Here is a 19,493-nt window from a genome sequence, read left to right as displayed (position 1 = left end):
GTGTGCAATGGTGTGCTTCCCCATATGCGACAGCTGCATATTTCTGGACTAGATGATCCTCAGGGTCCCTTCCAACTCTAGAAATCAATGATTCTGTGTGTTTGTTATATGAATATACATTTGAATCAAGAGTTTCCCCCTTTAAAAATTATAACAAAGATGCAATAACTTGGAGCGTTTGGAATACAATGGGCTGAGAAGGTGGATATGAAATACTCAAGAGAGAAAGCTAAATTTTGGGGTGGCTGTGATGCTGCCCAGCCAAGTCCACATTATAGGTATACTATTAGGGCATCACTGTCTTCTTATTCCTCCAAAGCTGAGGTTTAGGGATGCTTCGTCCTCAATCTGGTTGTTGTTCATTTGTCACCATGCCTCCTCTTCCAAGTGTGGCATATGTATCTCTGACTAATCTCAAGTGGTTATTAGCCTGGCAACCTCTCTGTGTTCTTTTAGCAATTTGCCATTCATCATTTTATCATCTTTACTATTTTTGTTCTAAACCGAACAATCTCACAAGCCTCATTTTTTTGTTGCCCTTTCTCATCTAGGTGCTGTTTGTCATGACAATTTAAGGATGCAGAGGCAGGGCTGAACTTACCCATTCCCTCAAATGTATTGCAAGGGCAAACCCTGGCCCAACAGGATTTGTGCCAGGGTCTCCCTGGCACCTTGTACATGGACCCTGTGCCCACTTCCTTTCCAGTGTGGTATAGTGGTTAAGAGCGGTAGTCTTGTAATCTGGTGAACCGGGTTCGCTTCCCCGCTCCTCCACATGCAGCTACTGGGTGACCTTGGGCCAGTCACACTTCTCTGAAGTCTCTCAGCCTCACTCACCTCCCAGAGTGTTTGTTGTGGGGGAGGAAAGGAAAGGAGATTGTTAGCCGCTTTGAGACACCTTAGTGGGATATCAAATCTAAACTCCTCTTCTTCTTCCTCCTGCCTGATTCCCTTCTCTGGCCTCTTCCTCCATCCTTCTCAGCCCAGCAAGAACATTTGCCAGCGCCATACATCATTTCTTGCTCTCCTCCTGCCAGCATCAGGCCTTCTGCCCTTTTCACTTCACCCTCTGGAGTTCCAGAGCAGCAAAAAGACGGTGACATCCCTCCCCACCTGCCAGTGCACCAGAAGTGCCTCTCCTTACAAAGGCAGGTCCCGAGGGTCACCTGACAAAAAGGTCCGTGGCTAAAAGGGACTGCCGGAAACACGGGACCCGGCATAATGATTCCTACCCGGGCTGTGGTCAATATGTGGTTTGGGGGGGCATTTGCTGAGAAGTAAAGCGCTAAGACAGTTTCCATGGCAACGCCTTTTCCTTTGTAGAGCAGCAGATAGGAACCCTGCACTCCTTGTCAGTGTGTTTGTTTATCAACATGCTGTTCATCCACTCATGTGAAAGCTGATTTTTTTTGGCTACAAGAATAACAGTGGAGAGACCAGGAGGCATGCAATGCGGGTGGAAGATGCAGGCGCAAAGGTTTTTCTTCATTGCGTTTTCACAGGGGAGACTAGCATGCGCCTGCCTGTCCGCCCAGGCACCTTTGTGCAGCTGAGGCCTTTGGAGCCCATCGGCCACATTCCCACACTGGGGAGCATTTGAAACTCAAGCACAGCCCACCTTCTGCACTTGGTGTCGGCCGCATTTCCACTGCTGCAGGGGTAGAAAAGAGAATCGGGGTGTCCTAGCTGTGCCCTCACCCTGGAGTGGCCACCCCACCACATTCCTAGTCCTTGGATTCCCAGCCGTCATTTTCTTTTAATGTTGAAGCCATCCCTGCTTCCAGGAGGAGAGAGTTCCCAAGTTGAGGTTCCACCCCAAGAAAAGGGCCTTATCCAAATGGTGCCCCAGTAAAGGCCATTCCTCCTGAGCCACAAATGGCAGAATACAGTCCAGGAACAGGCAAGTCATTTGTGCCAAAGCACAGTTCTCAAGTATTTAGGGGCCAAACTAGGCATCACCAGACCCGCAGCAGCCCTGCTCATCTGATTCGAAGACCAGGGAGTAACACTGGGGAAGAGAGAATTGACACTCCCCAATCTAAGTCGTGTGTCCCCACCCCCACCCCATCAGTACTATTAGTTCTTTGGGGGAGACACACAGGAACCATACAGGCACCCACACACTTTCCCTGCAAAACTAATAGCAGTGAGTGGGAGTTAGCTCTTAGAAACGGTGCCGGAGAATCAGTTCCCTTCCTTTATCCCACTCCCAATGCCACTTAAAACGGTGCCATCTAGTCCTACCTGCTCCAATCTTCAGCTGCTAAGTGCTTGTTTCTTCTTTTAAACAAACGAACACAGGAGATGCTGACCACCTGTGTTATTCAACTGAAGCCCTCAGTTTTGATGGTTTCCGACTGGGTGTGCATCACATTCTTTTCCTTCCGCTGCAAGCTGAAGTCATATAACTGGCACACCCATACATTCCTCCAGTGCCAGGTGGCTTGAACTCAGACCTTACAACTCTGGGACTGCTCAGATTCCAGAACGTTAATTTTAAAATTGCCCCAGGGCCAGATACATGTTCAATTCACATTAGCACCACGTAAGAGCAAGCAACAGAGCAAGACAAAATTAGAAACCTGACTCCACCCACAGGAAGCCCTTTAGCTAGCAACTTGCCATTTGTTGTCTAGAGGTGGGTCCATGCCTTTTGTAAATCTTAAGGGGCAACCCTACAGTATAGATTTTGCTGTTGTTGTTTAGTCGTTTAGTCGTGTCCGACTCTTCGTGACCCCCTGGACCAGAGCACACCAGGCACTCCTGTCTTCCACTGCCTCCCGCAGTTTGGTCAGACTCATGTTTGTAGCTTCGAGAACACTGTCCAACCATCTCGTCCTCTGTCGTCCCCTTCTCCTTGTGCCCTCCATCTTTCCCAACATCAGGGTCTTTTCCAGGGAGTCTTCTCTTCTCATGAGGTGGCCAAAGTATTGGAGCCTCAGCTTCAGGATCTGTCCTTCCAGTGAGCACTCAGGGCTGATTTCCTTCAGAATGGAGAGGTTTGATCTTCTTGCAGTCCATGGGACTCTCAAGAGTCTCCTCCAGCATCATAATTCAAAAGCATCCATTCTTCAGCGATCAACCTTCTTTATGGTCCAGCTCTCACTTCCACACATCACCACTGGGAAAACCATAGCTTTAACTATATGGACCTTTGTTGGCAAGGTGATGTCTCTGCTTCTTAAGATTTATATGGGTTAAATAATCATTTCCCCATTGGCATATTCTTCCGCAGAACATTCTCAGCACCCTCAATAAACTACAACTCCCTGGATTCTTTGGGGAAGTGATGGTCATTAATCCAATATAACATTGGTTGCAAATTCACATAGGGTAGAAAATTATGATTATGATTATTTATTAAATTTATGTGCTGCCCTATACCCTTTGTGTCTTGGTTTGGGGAAGAAAAAAGTTTGAAAAATGGTAGTTGTTCCCAAATGCAGATGCATTCCCTTGCAAAGTTGTCTTAAAAACTCAAAAAAATTGTCTCAAAAATTGTTTTTTTTTCTTCAAAAATTGTTGTCTCAAAAATTGTTGTCTCAAAAAAAAAGTTGTCTCAAAAATTGCCCTGCTTGAGGGAGCATTTCAGTGATGATTGTACCATAACCTGGTTTTTCCGCGCACATGCAGAGATCGAGACACAAACTCAATGGAAAACCTGCTTCCCCCCTAATTTTTCACCTTTCATGGCAAGCTTTACAGTAGTCAGGTTCCATTCATCTTCCAGCTAGCTCTCTTTAAAATCAACTGCAGAACTAGGTTAGTTATATATAGAAAGACCAGCATGGACCTTTTTTTTTTTTTTTTTTTGGTACATGAAGCTCTGAGCAGGGCATTTTAAAATTATGTCTGCACTTTTTCTCCCTTAGTGCAGTTTGAAATATAACCAGACCTCCTTTCCTTAATTCTTGTCATATTTAAAACATTGATGCTTATTCCGGCCGATTACTCTTGTAAATCTTATTTATCCCAATCCAGGGGTAGCCCTCCAGATGGTGTCCTGCAGATTTGCTGGACTACAACTCCCATTATCCTTGACCATTAGGCAGGCTGGCAGCTAGGGCTGCTAGGAGTTGAGACAAATAGCTCACTTGGTAGAGCGCGAGACTCTTAATTTCAGGGTCGTGGGTTCAAGCCCCACGTTGGGCAAAAGATTCCTGCATTGCAGGGAACTGGACTAGACGACCCTCGTCATCCTTTACATCTCTGCAATTCTATGATTCTATGAACTTCCAGTGAGGGCAACACATTGGCTCTCTCTGCTCCAACACCTGCCTTTCCAAGCCAGGAGAATGTTTCAAGCAAGCAAACAGAAAAAGGTTCATTTAACGCCTTCCCCACCAAACTTGGACGCTAGATCCATTCAGCCCAAGGCCACCCTGGAGTCATTTCTCCATTTCTGCCTTGCCTCATTCTAGAGAGCTTCAGAGATCCTAACCTGGTCCTCCCTGAATTCTGCCCAGGCTCCTCATAGACCAGGCATAGGCAAACTCAGCTCTCCAGATGTTTTGGGACTACAGTTCCCATCAACCTTGACCACTGGTCCTGTTAGCTAAGGGATCATGGGAGTTGTATTCCCAAAACATCTGGAGGGCTGCATTTGCCTTTGCCTGTCATAGACACCACAGCCACAGGACCTCTAGCAGGTTTGACTAGGGCTCCAAGAGAGGCAGGCATGCAGCACACATCTCCCTTTTCAAAACAAGAACAGTCCAATGCAATGTGGGGTTGACTCTCCCACATGAGGGGAGAGTTGCTCTTATGCTCAGGTCCTGCTTGTGGGATTCCCTTTGGGGGCATCTAGTTGGCGAACAGGATGCTAGACTGGATGGGCCATTAGCCTGACCCATCAGGCTCGTTTTACATTCCTAAGGGAATTTACAGGGACTCTGCTTACCTTCAGCCTCTGTCAAGCTCCAGCAGATGCCCTTAGGGGCTGGGATGCCAGTCCTGGGGGCGGTCTGAGCCTCCTACTTCATATCCTCACCAAGGAGAGCTGGGATGAGGGTACAGCAGTGCCCCAAACAACCAAGAGGGAGCACAAGCAATCAGCTGCAGCCCAAGACATGCTTCACAAGTGTGGTCAATCAACAGGCCAAGATCAAGACCAAGGGTTGAGCCAGAGACCTGTGTTACTTCCAGCAGCTGGAATGCTCAAGAGGGAGGCCTTCTGGACTCTGGCCTCCTAAGACCACACACACTCTGATTTCAGCTGCTGCTGGTGAAGGTGTTGCTCTTGAGACACCTAGTCCTCAAGTTGCTCAGTAGCACAGGAACCGCGTGTGATGCTGCAGTCGAGAGATGTGTGGGGCTAGTCAAGAGGCTTTTCAATGAGTTCAAGTTTGTTTGGCTCTGAGGAGAGATTTCATGCTCCCAAACCTGTTGCCATGGCACAGCCCCACACAACACCTGCTTGGCTATCCCTCAGGCAGGTACAATGCCGACTGATAATCTTCCAGAAAGTCACCGTGGAAAATTACTCCACTTTTTCATCAATGAAATTGCAGTGGAGCCTGGAGGAGAAGTCGCTTTGCGTCATCAAAGCCACTACAGCACTGGAAGGGAAGACGTTTTGTGGGGAACGGGGTAAGGCTGATACCAGTACAGTGGGGGGGGGGGATTTTGTCAAGGTCATGTCTAGGAAGGGATGAATTAACATCCCCTCTGTGTGCACCGTGGTCCCCACAATGATGGTGATGATGATTCTGTGCTCTACTTTCTAAAGAAGTGTTTCCTTGGAAACCCCATATATGCCCCCATGAAGGAGAAGGAGAAGGACCCTAAGCTGTGGTGTTGTAGAGCCAGTGTGGTGTAGTGGTTAAGAGCGGTAGACTCATAATCTGGGGAACCGGGTTCGCGTCTCCGCTCCTCCATATGCAGCTGCTGGGTGACCTTGGGCTAGTCACACTTCTCTGAAGTCTCTCAGCCTCACTCACCTCCCAGAGTGTTTGTTGTGGGGGAGGAAGGGAAAGGAGAATGTTAGCCGCTTTGAGACTCCTTTGGGTAGTGATGAAGTGGGATATCAAATCCAAATTCTCTTCTTCTTCTCAGAAAGGAAAGGTTGCTTTGAAGAAACACCAACAACAACTTGGGACCACAACTCCCATCAGCTCTTGCCAGTGCGGCCCTATGATGCTGGGGCTGATGGGTGTTGTAGTCCCAAGTACCCGGAGGGCACAAGTTGGGGAAGCTCCTTCTGTTCTCCTTGTATGCCGAACTTCCGCATCACCCAACTGCACATGTGAATCACTTTCGATGGAGCTGCTTGTCTCCTAGCAACAGTCACCAGGCAGCTGAGGCTTGTTTGCCAGTGGCTCCTCGCAGACAGCCTGTTCTCTCCTCGGCTGCCTCCTGTTTTGCCATGGCAATCCTCATGGCTGGGAGGGCTCGGCTAGGCCGTGGGCTTTTGGGGCACCACCACAGATCCTCCTTATGTTCCCTCCTCTTGCAGGAGCCACCGGGATTGTGGAGAGCGGCTTGGTTCCCTCGCTGGTCTTCAAGCTGAAGACGGAGCTGGAGGATATCCAGGAGCTGATCTTGGAGACACTGACAGGCTGCCTGCGGGTGGAGGCCTTTGAGGCCCTGGCCACAGGAGCCGTCCGCATCCTGAAGGAGCTGCTCAGCCATTCAGGGGTGAACATCAGGAGCAGGGCAGCTCAGGCCTTGATGGCCATCAGGTGAGGGCGGGAGACTCACCAGGGGAGGAGGAGAAATCCAGTCCCCATTTCAGTTATCATTGTTATTGTCATGTTTATTCATATCGCACCTTTTTCATATTGCACTCAAGGCGGCTGACAGGGAAAAATACAAAACTGATAAAATACAAAAGGCAAAAAAGTACAGCGCTTGAACGCAAATTTCCGTTCCAAAATGATACACAATCCAAGATCCTTCAAGACACAATTTCTCCAGATTTTTGTGGTCTGTTGGAGGGAATTGCTTGCCAGGTTGTGTGTCTTAGGAGACACATGCTCTGAAACGCTGACAAATTTTCATGTCTTTTTTTAAAAAAAGAAATCACAAATTGATGCAGATCTGTGGGCAGGATTCACATGTAGCACTAAGCCATGGTTTAGTGTTATGGGTCAACAAGGCCTTTTTGTTTCTGTAGCCCTACGTTTTGCAAATGTCAGAATGTCCCAAGACAGAGGTTGTTTTCTTACATAAGGGACAACTCCATAGCTGTCAACTTTTCCCTTTTCTTGCGAGGAATCCTATTCGGAACAAGGGAATTTCCCTTTAATAAAGGGAAACGTTGACAGCTATGGACAGCTCAGGTCCCCCGTGTTGGCCAGAGGACAACCAGCTCTTAGCGTGTGTGCACACACATACACACGTCAGACCCACAGAGGGGCTTTAGAGTTTCTTTGGCTGATCCCCACCCTTTGCTCCCCTCAGTGTCCCCCTGGAAGGGAAGAACATGGTCTTTGAGGAAGATGTTTTCCCAGACCTCGTCATGCTTCTGGAAGATGAAGACGCCGAGGTCCGAGCCAACGCTGCCGGGGCACTGATGAATTCAGCCATCACTACCCAAGGTAGGGGAGCAGCTGGCAGGCTGGCCCTTCTGGATTCCCAACCCCTTTTGAGGAGAAGAGGGGAGGGGAAGAGGGGCAGCTGAGTTGTGGAAAGCAGAAAGTTAGAAGGCAAGGCCAGTGGCACAAGAGAGAAAGACGGGCAGTGCAGCTGGGCATGTAGCCAGGCTTTGAGAGGAAGCCATGGGGTCCCTGGAAACATTTTGGCCATTTTCTAAGGCTTTAGCTAGACCCTGCCTCCCCACAACTTGCTGTCCTCCATTTGCTTCTCCCTCCCATTGTCTCACTGGCTGTGCTGGTTTCTGGGGCTTCTGTGATTTGGAGTCTAGCAACCTCTCCAGAGCACCAGCTTGGACAAGGCTGGTCTCCCCAAGTGTAGAGCTGTCGGGTCAGCTGAGGGGAATCCTGTTGTCTCATGTGGCTGATACACAACTTGAGCAGCAGGCTCCAGGTTGCTGCCAGGGCAACATCTAGCACACTGGCTGCCTAGAGCTTCTGTGGCTTCCGAGCTGTGGTGGAGGCCATCCCCATGTTGTACAGATGGCAAGAAACACCTGCATAGCCAAAGGTCCGGCCAATTCCAGCCACTCACATATTGCATTGCTAGTTGTAATCTTAACGTGTGACCTGCCAAGGGCTGCAGAAAAAGCCACTCAGCCTTCACACAAGCAGCCCGCTCTGGTATGTCTTCCCTCCACTCTCAGAGGCAGGATGCCAAGGAGTACAAATGGGGAGAAGGCTACTGTGGCACTTGTGACCTCCCAGAAGAGGCACCTGGATGGCTGACACGGGAAGCCCAGGAGGCTGGGCTCGGCAGGGGCCAACTTTAAACACCCCCACCCACCCCCAGCAGCTGCTGCAGGGCTTCTCCTTTTAGCATCTCACAGGGCCTTCCTTCTGTCACACTCAGGGAAATACGCAGCCATCAATGCGGACGCCATCGACACGCTGCTGCCCCTGATTCACGACGAGAGGAGCAAAGTCCGCCTTTACTCCATCAAGGCCCTGACCATGTTGTCAGAGGCCCCGGAGGGCCGGAAGATCTTGCTGGCTCACGTGGCCGAATTTCGGAAGAGGCTGAGCGATTCCAGTCCAGCTGTGAGGAGGGCGGCACAGATTGCGGTGGAAGTCATTGAGTGGAAGCCGTAGGGAACGGGCTGGCGGAACCTTGGAGAGCAACGCAATTGACAATAAAGTTCCTGCTTCAACAGCTGCCTGCCTGCCTCTTGTCATCATGCGTGGGCTGCACTATCATGGCTGGGTTAGAGGAGGAGCTTTGTTTCAGTTCTCTTTTAACTTGTATGCTACCTTTCCATACTGTTATACACAAGGCAGATTACAAGCCGCAGAAACTGCAAAATACACAACAAAGATCACACTTTAGCAATCTGATCCAATGCAAGTACAGTGGTACCTCGGGCTCCAGATGCTTCAGGTTACAGATGCTTCAGGTTACAGACTCCACTAACCCAGAAATAGTACCTCGGGTTACAGATGCTTCAGGTTATAGACTCCGCTAACCCGGAAGTAGTTGCTCTGGGTTGCGAACTTTGCTTCAGGATGAAAACAAATCGTGCAGCAGTGACATGGCAGCAGCGGGAGGCCCCATTAGCTAAAGTGGTGCTTCAGGTTAAGAACAGTTTCAGGTTAAGAATGGACCTGCAGAACAAATTAAGTTCTTAACCCAAGGTACCACTATAAGTCATGATAAAAAATAATGACTAAAAAATATACAGTGTATATCAAATCAAGTGATCTTTGGTGCTCCATTGGAATACCACATGACACAATCAGATGAACTCTCAAAATATTGGCAAATAATAATTAAGCAGATATTCACTCTCAGCCATTGCAATAAATCATGACTATAACCAATAAAAATAACAGCAAAATCACGATTCATGAAAGACCATGTATAAAGTTCCAACTGAGCAACAGAGTCACATAGCTTGTAAAATCACAAAATGCACTCAAGTTTCGTAACGATATCTAATCCACAAGACTCTTCCCTGAGGGAGCAGACAGAGCTGGTGACCAGACTCTGAAACCAGGGCCCTTAGCACCATTCTGGACAGTAGGGAGACGAAGAGATCTGACTCACAGGGCCCAATTCCTGTGCAACCTCCACTGAAATGGCTGCCCTTTGTAGATTCTCCGCTGATGTGTGCCCCTGTGGGCTGAGTGAGACCCTTTGCAGAGCAAGCCAGGCAGAATAGATTCAGGAACAAGGCCTGCCCCCCAAGCCTCAGGTGTGGGTCCTGTTGCTACTCAGTGGCAGCTGCTAGGCCAGCAAGCTGGGAAGGCAAGACAGGACTGCGGAAGGGAGTTCACCAGGGGGAGGCTGACCTGTGTCCCTCTGTAGGGGCTACAGAGTCCAGGGGTTGACTGTCTCCAGCTGAGCAGGGCTCTCCCAGTGTCAGGCCCCTGCTGGGGGGGGCAGAGGGCAGACAGGTCATTTTATTGCACGCGGAAGCCCCATGGGGAAATTGTGCTGTGTTTTTTGTAGGATATAATATGGTGTACTGTGGGGCAATTGTGAAAAAAGACTCCAAGCCTAGAAGAGCTCGGTGAGAGGCGTCTCTCCTCTTTCCTCCCCCCCAGAACCAGCCCTACCAATAGGCAAAGGGTGGCAGTTGCCTCAGGTGTTGGGAGACAGCAGCAGCAGCAGCAGATGTCCTCAGGCTGTTCCTCCTCAGCCCCACAGGCAGCCCCCTCTGTTGAAGGGCAGAGCGTATCCTGCCCCCATCCCAAATTAGCTGGCCAATGGGGCTGTGTGCACATTGTACACTTAAAGCACATGGCTTCCCCCAAAGAATCCTGGGAGCTGTAATTTAGCCCTCAGAAAACTACAATTCTCATAAGCCTTAAACTACAGTTCCCAGGCTTCTTTCGGGGTAATCAGGAGCTTTTAAATGTGTCTGTATGGCTTCTTTCGGGGTAATCAGGAGCTTTTAAATGTGTCAGATGGCATGCACAAAGCTATCCCATCACTAGTGCTGAAGTACTATTCCATCGCCAGTTCTGTTGTACATGTCATGGCTGCCAGCACTTCTTCGCTATAGCCTGCAAAATGTCTCAGGCCTGCCCTGACTTCCTTCCTTCCACCCTTTGAATGCAGACACAAATGCGGTCCTTGATCCTGTCAACTGGCCCCTTCCCTCTCATAGCCCTACGAAGAAGAAACAGCTTCAAAATCAGCCACCACCCAAGGCCTTCTTCAACCTGAGGCTCTCCAAGTGCCGCTGAACTACAGCTCCCAGAATCCCCAGTAGCCAGGACGGCCAGCAATAAGGGATGAGGGGAGTTGTCCAACATCTGGAGGGCACCAGGTTGGGGAAGGCTGTCATCACCCTTCCCCAGCTCTCACAGAACAAGCCACAGAGACAAAAGATGAAGATTCCCCAAGCTCTGTCAGCAGGGGGGAAAATTGAACCATTCCTGACAATGATGAACTCTGGAGCAATGCCTCAATTTGATCAATGTGGATTCCAAGGGCTGTGATGGTGCCGAGGCAGAAGCAAGGGGTGTCTTCTGGAAAGGGGCCAGGAGCGGTCTCTGCCTCCAGTTGCTGCTTCAGAGTCTTTGCATTCAATAGTTCCTGTCCAGGGCAGCTGGAAATACCAAATGACCACACGCATTAACATAAGGCACAGTTCACTAGCACGTTCTGTACAAGACTCCTGGAAAGACCCTAGGATCATTTTGGTGGAGCTTATGCAAGAGCTTTCCTTGGGCTGTGCCTTGTGTGTTAGGTCTGCCTGCCTGTCCTCCGCTCTAAACACCACTCCGAAACCAGCACTTCCCCTCGTCTCTGGTTCTTGCTTACTTTAGTCTCTTTCCTTGGGTTGTTGTTGTAGAGTTGAAAGGGACCCCAAGGGCCACCTAGTCTTAAAAACTTGCAATGAAGGAGAGACCACCACCTTCTGAGGGAGTCCGTTCCACTGTCAAACAACTCTCACCGTCAGATCAAGTCAACTAAATCCAACTCAGACCCACTGAAATGAATGAACCTAAGTTCATCACGTACATTTACTTCAATAGGCCTGCTCAGAGTAAGACTAGCATTGAATGCTTCTGACTGTGTGCACTCCCCACCCTGAAGTGTTTGTGGCCTCAGAACACCTGAAGGAGCGTCTCCACCCCCATTGTTCTGCCCGGACACTGAGGTCCAGGGCCGAGGGCCTTCTGGCAGTTCCCTTGCTGTGAGAAGCCAAGTTACAGGGAACCAGGCAGAGGGCCTCCTCGGTTGTGGCACCCGCCCTGTGGAATGCCTTCCCACCAGATGTCAAAGAGAAAAACAACTACCAGACTTTTAGAAGACATCTGAAGGCAGCCCTGTTTAGGGAAGCTTTTAATGTTTAACAGACCACTGTATTTTACTACTTTGTTGGAAGCTGCCCAGAGTGGTTGGGGAAACCCAGCCAGATGGGCAGGGTAGAAATAAATTATATTATTATTATTATTATTATTATTATTATTATTATTATTATTACTACTACTTCAACCTTGCCACATTCACCACCTCAAACTCCCATAGCTCCAGGCTGCCCCAGAAAGTGCCTCTGGTGCCCCCCCTTTCGTTCCAGGTCCTATAGCCCCACCAGAGCCTTCTGACATCACCTGAACAGACCCAACAACATTCCTGACAAAATGCCTCTAGGCAATGGCTTCCCATCCTGCTCCAACCTCCCCTTCCCAAAGGCAGAGAAAAGGTTTCAGCTCGATGAGAAATTGCTGGTGGGTTTCAGCTTAACATAGCCGAGGATTCAGCTGCAAACAACTTAGTCACCCGGAAATATTGAGGGGAACCTTTGCATTGTCTCCTGCATATGGCAAATCCAACAATTAGCCTGTCACCATCTGGCACTTCCCCTCCGCCCTGCTATTAAGCTTTGACGTTTCTAAAAATGAGCCGGACTCAGCCGGGGCCTGTTTGCCGCAGTCGCGGAGCGTGGTGCTGGGAGGTCTGGAGCTATGCTCTGCTGCGGGTGACGCCAGAAGATGCCTGCATCAACAAATCACCTGTTTCCCCTCTCTCCATCACTTGAAGTCAGCACTGATAACGGCTCTAATTAATGTAGCCAGGACTTAATCACCAGCTGAGAGCAAGATTCCAACCTCCGCCAGCTCAGAGAAGGGGTTGGGGGGTTTTTAATTACAGAAACAGCCCAGTCTAGGTTCAGGACAGATAAAATAAAGTTGTTCTTCATGCAGTGCACAGTTAAAACTGTGAAGCTCCCACAAGAGGCAACAATGGCCACCAACTTGGATGGCTTTAAAAAAGGATCAGACAGATTCATGGAGGAGAGGAATATTGATGCTAGTTGTGCTCTGTCTCTTCAGTGGGAGAAAGCAGTGCTTCCAGATACCAATTGCCAGAAGCTACAGGAGGGGAGCCTAGAGCTTGCCAATCAGAAGGTCGGCAGTTCAAATCCCATTGCTCGGTCCCTGCTCCTGCCCACCTAGCTGTTCGAAAGCACATCAAAGTGCAAGTAGAGAAATAGGTACCACTCCGGCGGGAAGGGAAACGGTGTTTCTGTGCACTGCTCTGGTTCGCCAGAAGCGGCTTAGTCATGCTGGCCACATGACCCGGAAGCTGTACACCGGCTCCCTCGGCCAATAAAGCGAGATGAGCACCGCAACCCCAGAGTCGTCCGTGACTGGACCTAATGGTCAGGGGTACCTTTACCTTTACAGGAGGTGAGACTGTGCCTGTGTTCAAATCCTGCTTGCTTGTTTCCCACAGACAACTGGTTGGCCGCTGTGAGAACAGGATGCTAAACTAGGTAGGCCCATTGGTGTGATCCAGCAGCCTCTTCTTATATTCTTCTGTAGGTCTGTGGAGCTGAGGCTCCAGTGTCTTGTGAACTTGCCTCAGGTTCCCTGGAGGTGTGAAACCCCTCCCAAGCGGCACAGTATGTGTGTAGAGGGAGCATGCCTCATGATACCTCTAGTCCAGGGGTCAGCAACCTTTTTCAGCTGTGGGCCGGTCCACCATCCCGCAGACCATGTGGTGGGCTGGACTATATTTTGGGGGAAAATATGAGCAAATTCCTATGCCCCACAAATAACCCAGAGGTGCATTTTAAATAAAAGCACACATTCTACTCATGTAAAAAACACACTGATTCCTGGACCGTCCGTGGCCCAGATTGAAAAGGCGATTGGGCCGGATCCAGCCACCGGGCCTTTGGTTGCTTACCCCTGCTCTAGTCCAGTCATGACCCTGATTCTGAGCAGAAGCTGGATCTCTTTATGGGTGGAGGGGGGTGGGAAGGACTTAGCTGGTTCAGGAAGAAAATTGAGGTAAGTGGCAGAGGCCCCCCCCAACTTGGTCTGAGCCAGGACCCCACCCCCAAAGTGAGCTCCAACACACCCCAGACTCCCTCAAGGAACCCACCCACTTTACAATGGGGGCCTCACACTCCCCCAGTGGGCCATCGCTCATCAGGAAGGGGGTGGGGCCAGGGCCAGGGCCATGGAGTCATCAAAAGATTTCAGTGGAGCTGCTGACTTGCAAGTTGGCTGCTTGGAGCTGTCCAAGGTCCTGCAAAAATCCAGCCTGGTGCTCCCTGAGCCACCCTCAGGCATCCAGCATGCTCTGTGGGCTCCTAGCCACAAGCCAGAGCAGTTTGATCAAGGAAGGCATCCCATTTCAAGCTGGCATTCTGTTCTTCCTCCACAGAGACCCACGGGGCAGTTATGCACTTTATCCTGTGAGGTGGATCAGACTGAGAAATGGGGACTTTCCCACAGCCAGACAATGAACATACTAGCCACAGGGCTGAATCCATAAGCCACACTGGCAATTTGCCTTTTTCATTCTTCTTAGCAACCTGTCCTGCAAATGATCTCACCAATGAAGTAATCTCCCCCTCTCTCCCCTTAGCATCCAAGATGGTTGCACAAATGCTACACCAACTCTTGCATATCGTACGGAGCCTGTGGGAACTCCAGCTTATTCTTATATTTGTATTGCATTCATATCCCACCTTTTTCTCCAAGGAGTTCAAGGTGGCACACATGGTTGTCCCCTTCCTTATTTAACCCCAACAACAACCCCATGAGGTAGGGTTAGGCTGAGAGGCAGTGACTGGTCCCCAAGGCCACCCAGTGAACTTCATAGCTGAGCTATGAGATCTCCCAGGTCCTAGTCTGACACTGTAACCACTACACCACACAGCACCATAAGCAACTGCCCTGCCCCTTAGCATGGGATCCCTTTTCAAACAAAATGCAAGCTGCTGTTTTTTTAAAAATAAGTTGTGTATTCTTATTTTTGCACAATTTATAATACATTGAGAATGCACAAAGAGCGGCAGGCCATGTCAAGTCAAAGACTGAAGTTTCAGGGGGTTGGCAGGGGGAGGTATCAACCCTTCAAATAATTTCAAGCTTGCTCAAATCACAGTGGTAATAAAAATCCAGTCTAGTCCCTTGCAGTCCAAGACCAGAGAAAAGAGCTCATGGGAAGGGGGTGGGAATCCAATGGGGGGGGGGTGATAAAAGAGAAACAGGAAAGGAAAAAGCAAGGGAGGGAAGCAATTTAGAGATTTTGCCTAAAAGGAATTCAAGCAGATAGATCCACAGAATATGAAACTCAGCCTCTATTTTAGAGACTTGTACTTATTACTATCATTATTATTTACAAGGAATCACTTATGGGAAAGCACAACATTTTAAACATAGAAAAGCAGCATTTTTATATATAAAAAACACTTTGTAAAAATAGAGTCCAAAAATGGACCCTGAGCATTGCTGATGTGGTTCTCTTCACCCCTTCCTCTTTATCTCTGAGCTGTGGGGCTCCTCCTCCCCCCCCTTTCAGAGGAGAAGCAGCCCACCCACCAATTAACTCATTTGATTAAACAATTAATCAACTTGATTGGCACAAATAAGTGTCAGGCCTGGTAAGGGCAGGACTTACAAATTATGGCTTCACAAAGCAATCTCAGGGGGGGAGGGAGACCTTCATTTCAAAGGGAAAGGGGGAAGGAAAACACCCAGCCCCGCGAGTCTATGCAAAAAAGCCGTGGCAGAAGATGGCCACGGCCAGGAGGATGATGCCGTTGGTGTTGACCACCCGCCTCCAGAAGGGGTCCTCTGTTGTGTCCATCAACTTCTCCCGCAAGGCTTCCTCCTCCTCTTTGCTGAGCTTGGGAGCTACGATGGTCTCCAAGCCACAGAACCAGTTGTAGGCCTTCCTGCAACAACCCTGCTCCTTGTCTGGGACTGCAAGAGAGAGAAAAAAAGGTCAAGGTCAAGGCCGAAAATGTAGAAGCCCAGAAGACAACGCACTTCCGTGTCCCCCAGACCCCTGCCGCTCTCAGTCTATGGGGCACGACAAGGAAGGTCTCAGTGCCAGACTCCCGCCATACAGGTCAGTCTGAGTGTCGTAAAAGATGCTGAGAAAGTTTTTTTTCTAAAGGGTGCTTTTATTGTGTACTACAGTGGTACCTCGGGTTAAGTACCTAATTCGTTCCGGAGGTCTGTTCTTAACCTGAAACTGTTCTTAACCTGAAGCACCACTTTAGCTAATGGGGCCTCCTGCTGCTGCCACACCGCCAGAGCCCGATTTCTGTTCTTATACTGAAGAACAGTTCTTAACCTGAAGCACTATTTCTGGGTTAGCGGAGTGTGTAACCTGAAGCATATGTAATCTGAAGTGTATGTAACCCGAGGCACCACTGTTTAGTGACACCTTAGGGCTGGCCCACCCATTAGGCAGTTGCCTCAGGTGGCAGGCTGGAGACAGCTGGGAGAGGCAGTAGATCCCGGCCCTTAAGGAGGACAGTGCTCGCCGTCTCCTGCGCTTGTCACCGCTGCCACCCCCTGCTCCTCTCCAGATTCTGTTTTTCTGTGGGGCTTCCCTCAGGCGGAGGAGGTGGTGGCGCCATTTTCTGTTTGCCTCAAGTGGCAAGTGGGTGAGAGTCGTGGACGAAGGATGGCTAGTAAGTAAGTAAGTAAAGTTTGCATGACTGATTTGCATGCTTTGTAAACAGCTTAGAAGCCTGTTCTGGCCTGAATTGGTTTTATTGTTTTAAAGCAGGGGTCAGCAACCTTTTTCAGCTGGGGGCCGGTCCACCGTCCCTCAGACCATGTGGTGGGCCAGACTATATTTTGAAAAAAATAATGAATGAATTCCTATGCCCCACAAATAACCCAGAGATGCATTTTAAATAAAAGCACACATCCCACTCATGTAAAAACACCAGGCAGACCCCACAAATAACCCAGAGGTGCATATTAAATAAAAGGACGCATTCTACTCATGTAAAAACACTCTTGATTCCCGGACCGTCCGTGGGCTGGATTGAGATGGTGATTGGGCCACATCCGGCCCACGGGCCTTAGTTTGCCTACCCCTGTTTTAAAGCATTCAATGGCATGTACTGTGGGTGGTATCAAATGCAGGTCCATTTCAGGGGAAGCCCATTGATATCAATGGGCATGACCCACTTAGGTCCATTATTTCCAAGGAGTCTGCTCTGGAAATGTAGCTTGGGGTTGATCCTGGCAGCTTCCATGGGCAAAGTGGATGCGCCGCCACCAAGCTATGATGGTCCTTCCTCTCTAGTGCCCCCCTGCCATTGACCCTCATTTAGTGCCAGGAAGAAATAAGAACCAAGGGGAGAGCTCTTACAAGCTTCTTCTTCATAGGCCGGCTCTTCCTTCATCTCCTCGGCATCCAGGTCGATGCGTTTCTCCTTTCTGTTTCGCAGGCTCCAGCAGAGGCGATAGAGCTGCCGTGGGCACAGAACAGGGAGACAGAGATGAACCCGGTGAGAGGGGGCTGAGACCATCGTGGGCGAGGGAAAGGGTCCGGTGCAGAGAGGGTGTCCCATGTGGTGGAAGTAACTGGAGAGGCCGTGGCAGCTCACAGCTCGGAAGCAGAAAACTGGGGGGCAGCAAGTCTAAAAATGCCCTTCTACTGTTCTGCCCCACTCTGTGCTCATATAATTGTAGAAATTGAAGGGACCCTGAAATATACTCAGAGTTGAGAGTGGATTTCATGGTCTTTATTCAGCTCATAGTGGTGAGGAGGAATGGAAGTTCCCCCACAATATCTGCTTTATATACATTATTTACACAATGGGCTGCACATGATTGGCTAATTCTGGGATTCTCCTGTAGGCCAATCAGGTTGTGGATTCAATTCCACCTGGAGCTGGATTGGGTGGCTCCTGCGGACCAATCATATTGCTGCATTGTTCTAGGACCAATCAGACTGCCGCTTTTTGGATCTTATTGTTCTAGGACCAATCAGACTGCTGCATTTTGGATCCTATTCAACTCAGTACGTAACAGACCCCAAGGGTCATCTAGCACAATACAAGGATTCCTAGCAGACTAGAGCATGTGAGATATAATTATTCAGCATTTCCATAGTACTGGCCTGGGCCCACTGGTGGAGGAAGAGAAGTGCGGGGGGAGCGCACCACCACCGGCAGTGCAATCCTGGTAGGGTGCCATCGTGGCTGCCCACCCGCCCGCATTGGGTGCCCCACCCCTGCAGGCGTGCCACGCCTCCAAGACGTGTGCCACGCCCCTGCAGGCAGCGTGCCACCCCCCAGGACGCACGTCAGCACCTTGGTGCCGGAGCATGAAGCTCCGCCACTGCCTGGGCCCTGCACTTCTCTCATATACCTTCAGAACATCCTTGCAAGGTAGGCCAGGCTGAGAGAAAGAGAGAGATAGGTATTCCTTGGGGAGCTTCACTGACTAAGCAAAGATTTGGTCCTAGCCTCATCCCACACTGGCTTTCCATCTGTGGTTCATTTCTAAAAGGAAAACAGTGTGTCCAGCCTGTCTGGTAGCCACGCCCCTTCTGATCCAAGGTGGATGTGTGCAGCAGCTGTTAAGGCAGAAGCACTCTGAGTGTGGACAAAGGCATTTGCCTTCATCCCTTCGCATGCTGCAGAACCAAGCCTTGGTGTTCAAAACAGGTTCTGAGATAGTGCTGTGTCCCACAGATGTTCTTCCTTTTGAAAGATGCACGTGCCATGTTTGCAGCGCCATCCAGAGGTGGGAAGGGGCAGAGGAGAAGTGAAGAGAAAGATCAAAGCAAAGAGGGAGAGAATGGCTTACATGGACGTCGTCAATGGGCTTGGTCAGGTATGAGACAGTCAAAATGATGATGACCGAGATGACGAACAGGATGATGGCAAAGTAGAGGTAGTGGACTTTGCAGATGATATCCGGGCAGTTACTGGGCTGAGCGCAGCTGCCAGTTCCATAGGCAAACTCGGTGATCATTCGAGACAGTCCAATCAGCAGCCCCAGAATCAGGCCCCAGAAGGCCCCCTGGCAGGAAGCAGAAGAAAAAGCTCAGCTCCACAAATGGTGCTCGGATCCAGCCTTGCTCCTCTTCCCTTTAGTCTGACTCACACTATGGGCAACAGGACTCAGCCCAATGGCTTCTAGGCATAGTGCTCCATCCCTCTTCTTAACAGGTGGTCCTCACTTCCCGCCCCACTTGGAGCTGCCTCTATTTACACATAAGAACCTTCAGAAGAGCCAGCATCCTGCTCTCACGCAAGCCAGTCAGATGCCTTTTCTGGGAAGCCAGCAAGCAGGATCCGAGCACAAGAGCACTCCCCCCCCCCCCATGGTTTCTAGCAACTGGAAATCAGAGGCATTTCCTACCTCCTATCATGGAGGCAGGGGACGCGGGTGGCGCTGTGGGTTAAACCACAGAGCCTAGGACTTGCCGATCAGAAGGTCAGCAGTTCGAATCCCCGTGATGGGGTGAGCTCCCGTTGCTCGGTCCCTGCTCCTGCCAACCTAGCAGTTCGAAAGCACATCAAAGTGCAAGTAGATCAATAGGTACCGCTCCGGCGGGAAGGTAAACAGCATTTCCGTGCATTGCTCTGGTTTGCCAGAAGCAGCTTAGTCGTGCTGGCCACATGACCCGGAAGCTGTACGCCGGCTCCCTCGGCCAATAAAGCGAGATGAGCG

The 19,493-nt window shown here is 49.9% G+C and overlaps 2 protein-coding genes across 5 annotated transcripts in view; one reads left to right on the top strand and one right to left on the bottom strand.

Annotated features, from left to right (window-relative positions):
- RSPH14 (radial spoke head 14 homolog) overlaps nt 1-8,745 on the top strand; it is a 64,227-nt gene extending 55,482 nt beyond the window's left edge. For all 4 annotated transcript variants that reach the window (XM_081893431.1, XM_081893432.1, XM_081893429.1 and 1 more), the window contains exons 5-7: nt 6,455-6,680; nt 7,402-7,538; nt 8,446-8,745. In XM_081893431.1, the coding sequence (XP_081749557.1) occupies nt 6,455-6,680; nt 7,402-7,538; nt 8,446-8,684 (602 nt within the window). In that variant the 3' untranslated portion in view covers nt 8,685-8,745. The remainder of the gene's footprint in view (nt 1-6,454; nt 6,681-7,401; nt 7,539-8,445) is intronic.
- A 6,035-nt stretch (nt 8,746-14,780) lies between these two features.
- LOC309359523 (sodium/glucose cotransporter 1-like) overlaps nt 14,781-19,493 on the bottom strand; it is a 36,203-nt gene continuing 31,490 nt past the window's right edge. The window contains exons 14-16 of the mRNA XM_081893341.1: nt 18,624-18,839; nt 17,179-17,278; nt 14,781-15,767 (exon numbers count right to left, since the gene is read on the bottom strand). Coding sequence (XP_081749467.1) covers nt 15,553-15,767; nt 17,179-17,278; nt 18,624-18,839 — 531 coding nt within the window. The 3' untranslated portion in view covers nt 14,781-15,552. The remainder of the gene's footprint in view (nt 15,768-17,178; nt 17,279-18,623; nt 18,840-19,493) is intronic.

Source organism: Podarcis melisellensis (assembly GCF_964234715.1).
Source record: "Podarcis melisellensis genome assembly, chromosome: 16".
NCBI classification, from domain to species: Eukaryota; Metazoa; Chordata; class Lepidosauria; order Squamata; family Lacertidae; genus Podarcis; species Podarcis melisellensis.
Note: the sequence above shows the minus strand (reverse complement) of the source record. Positions and strands in the feature narration are given on the sequence as shown.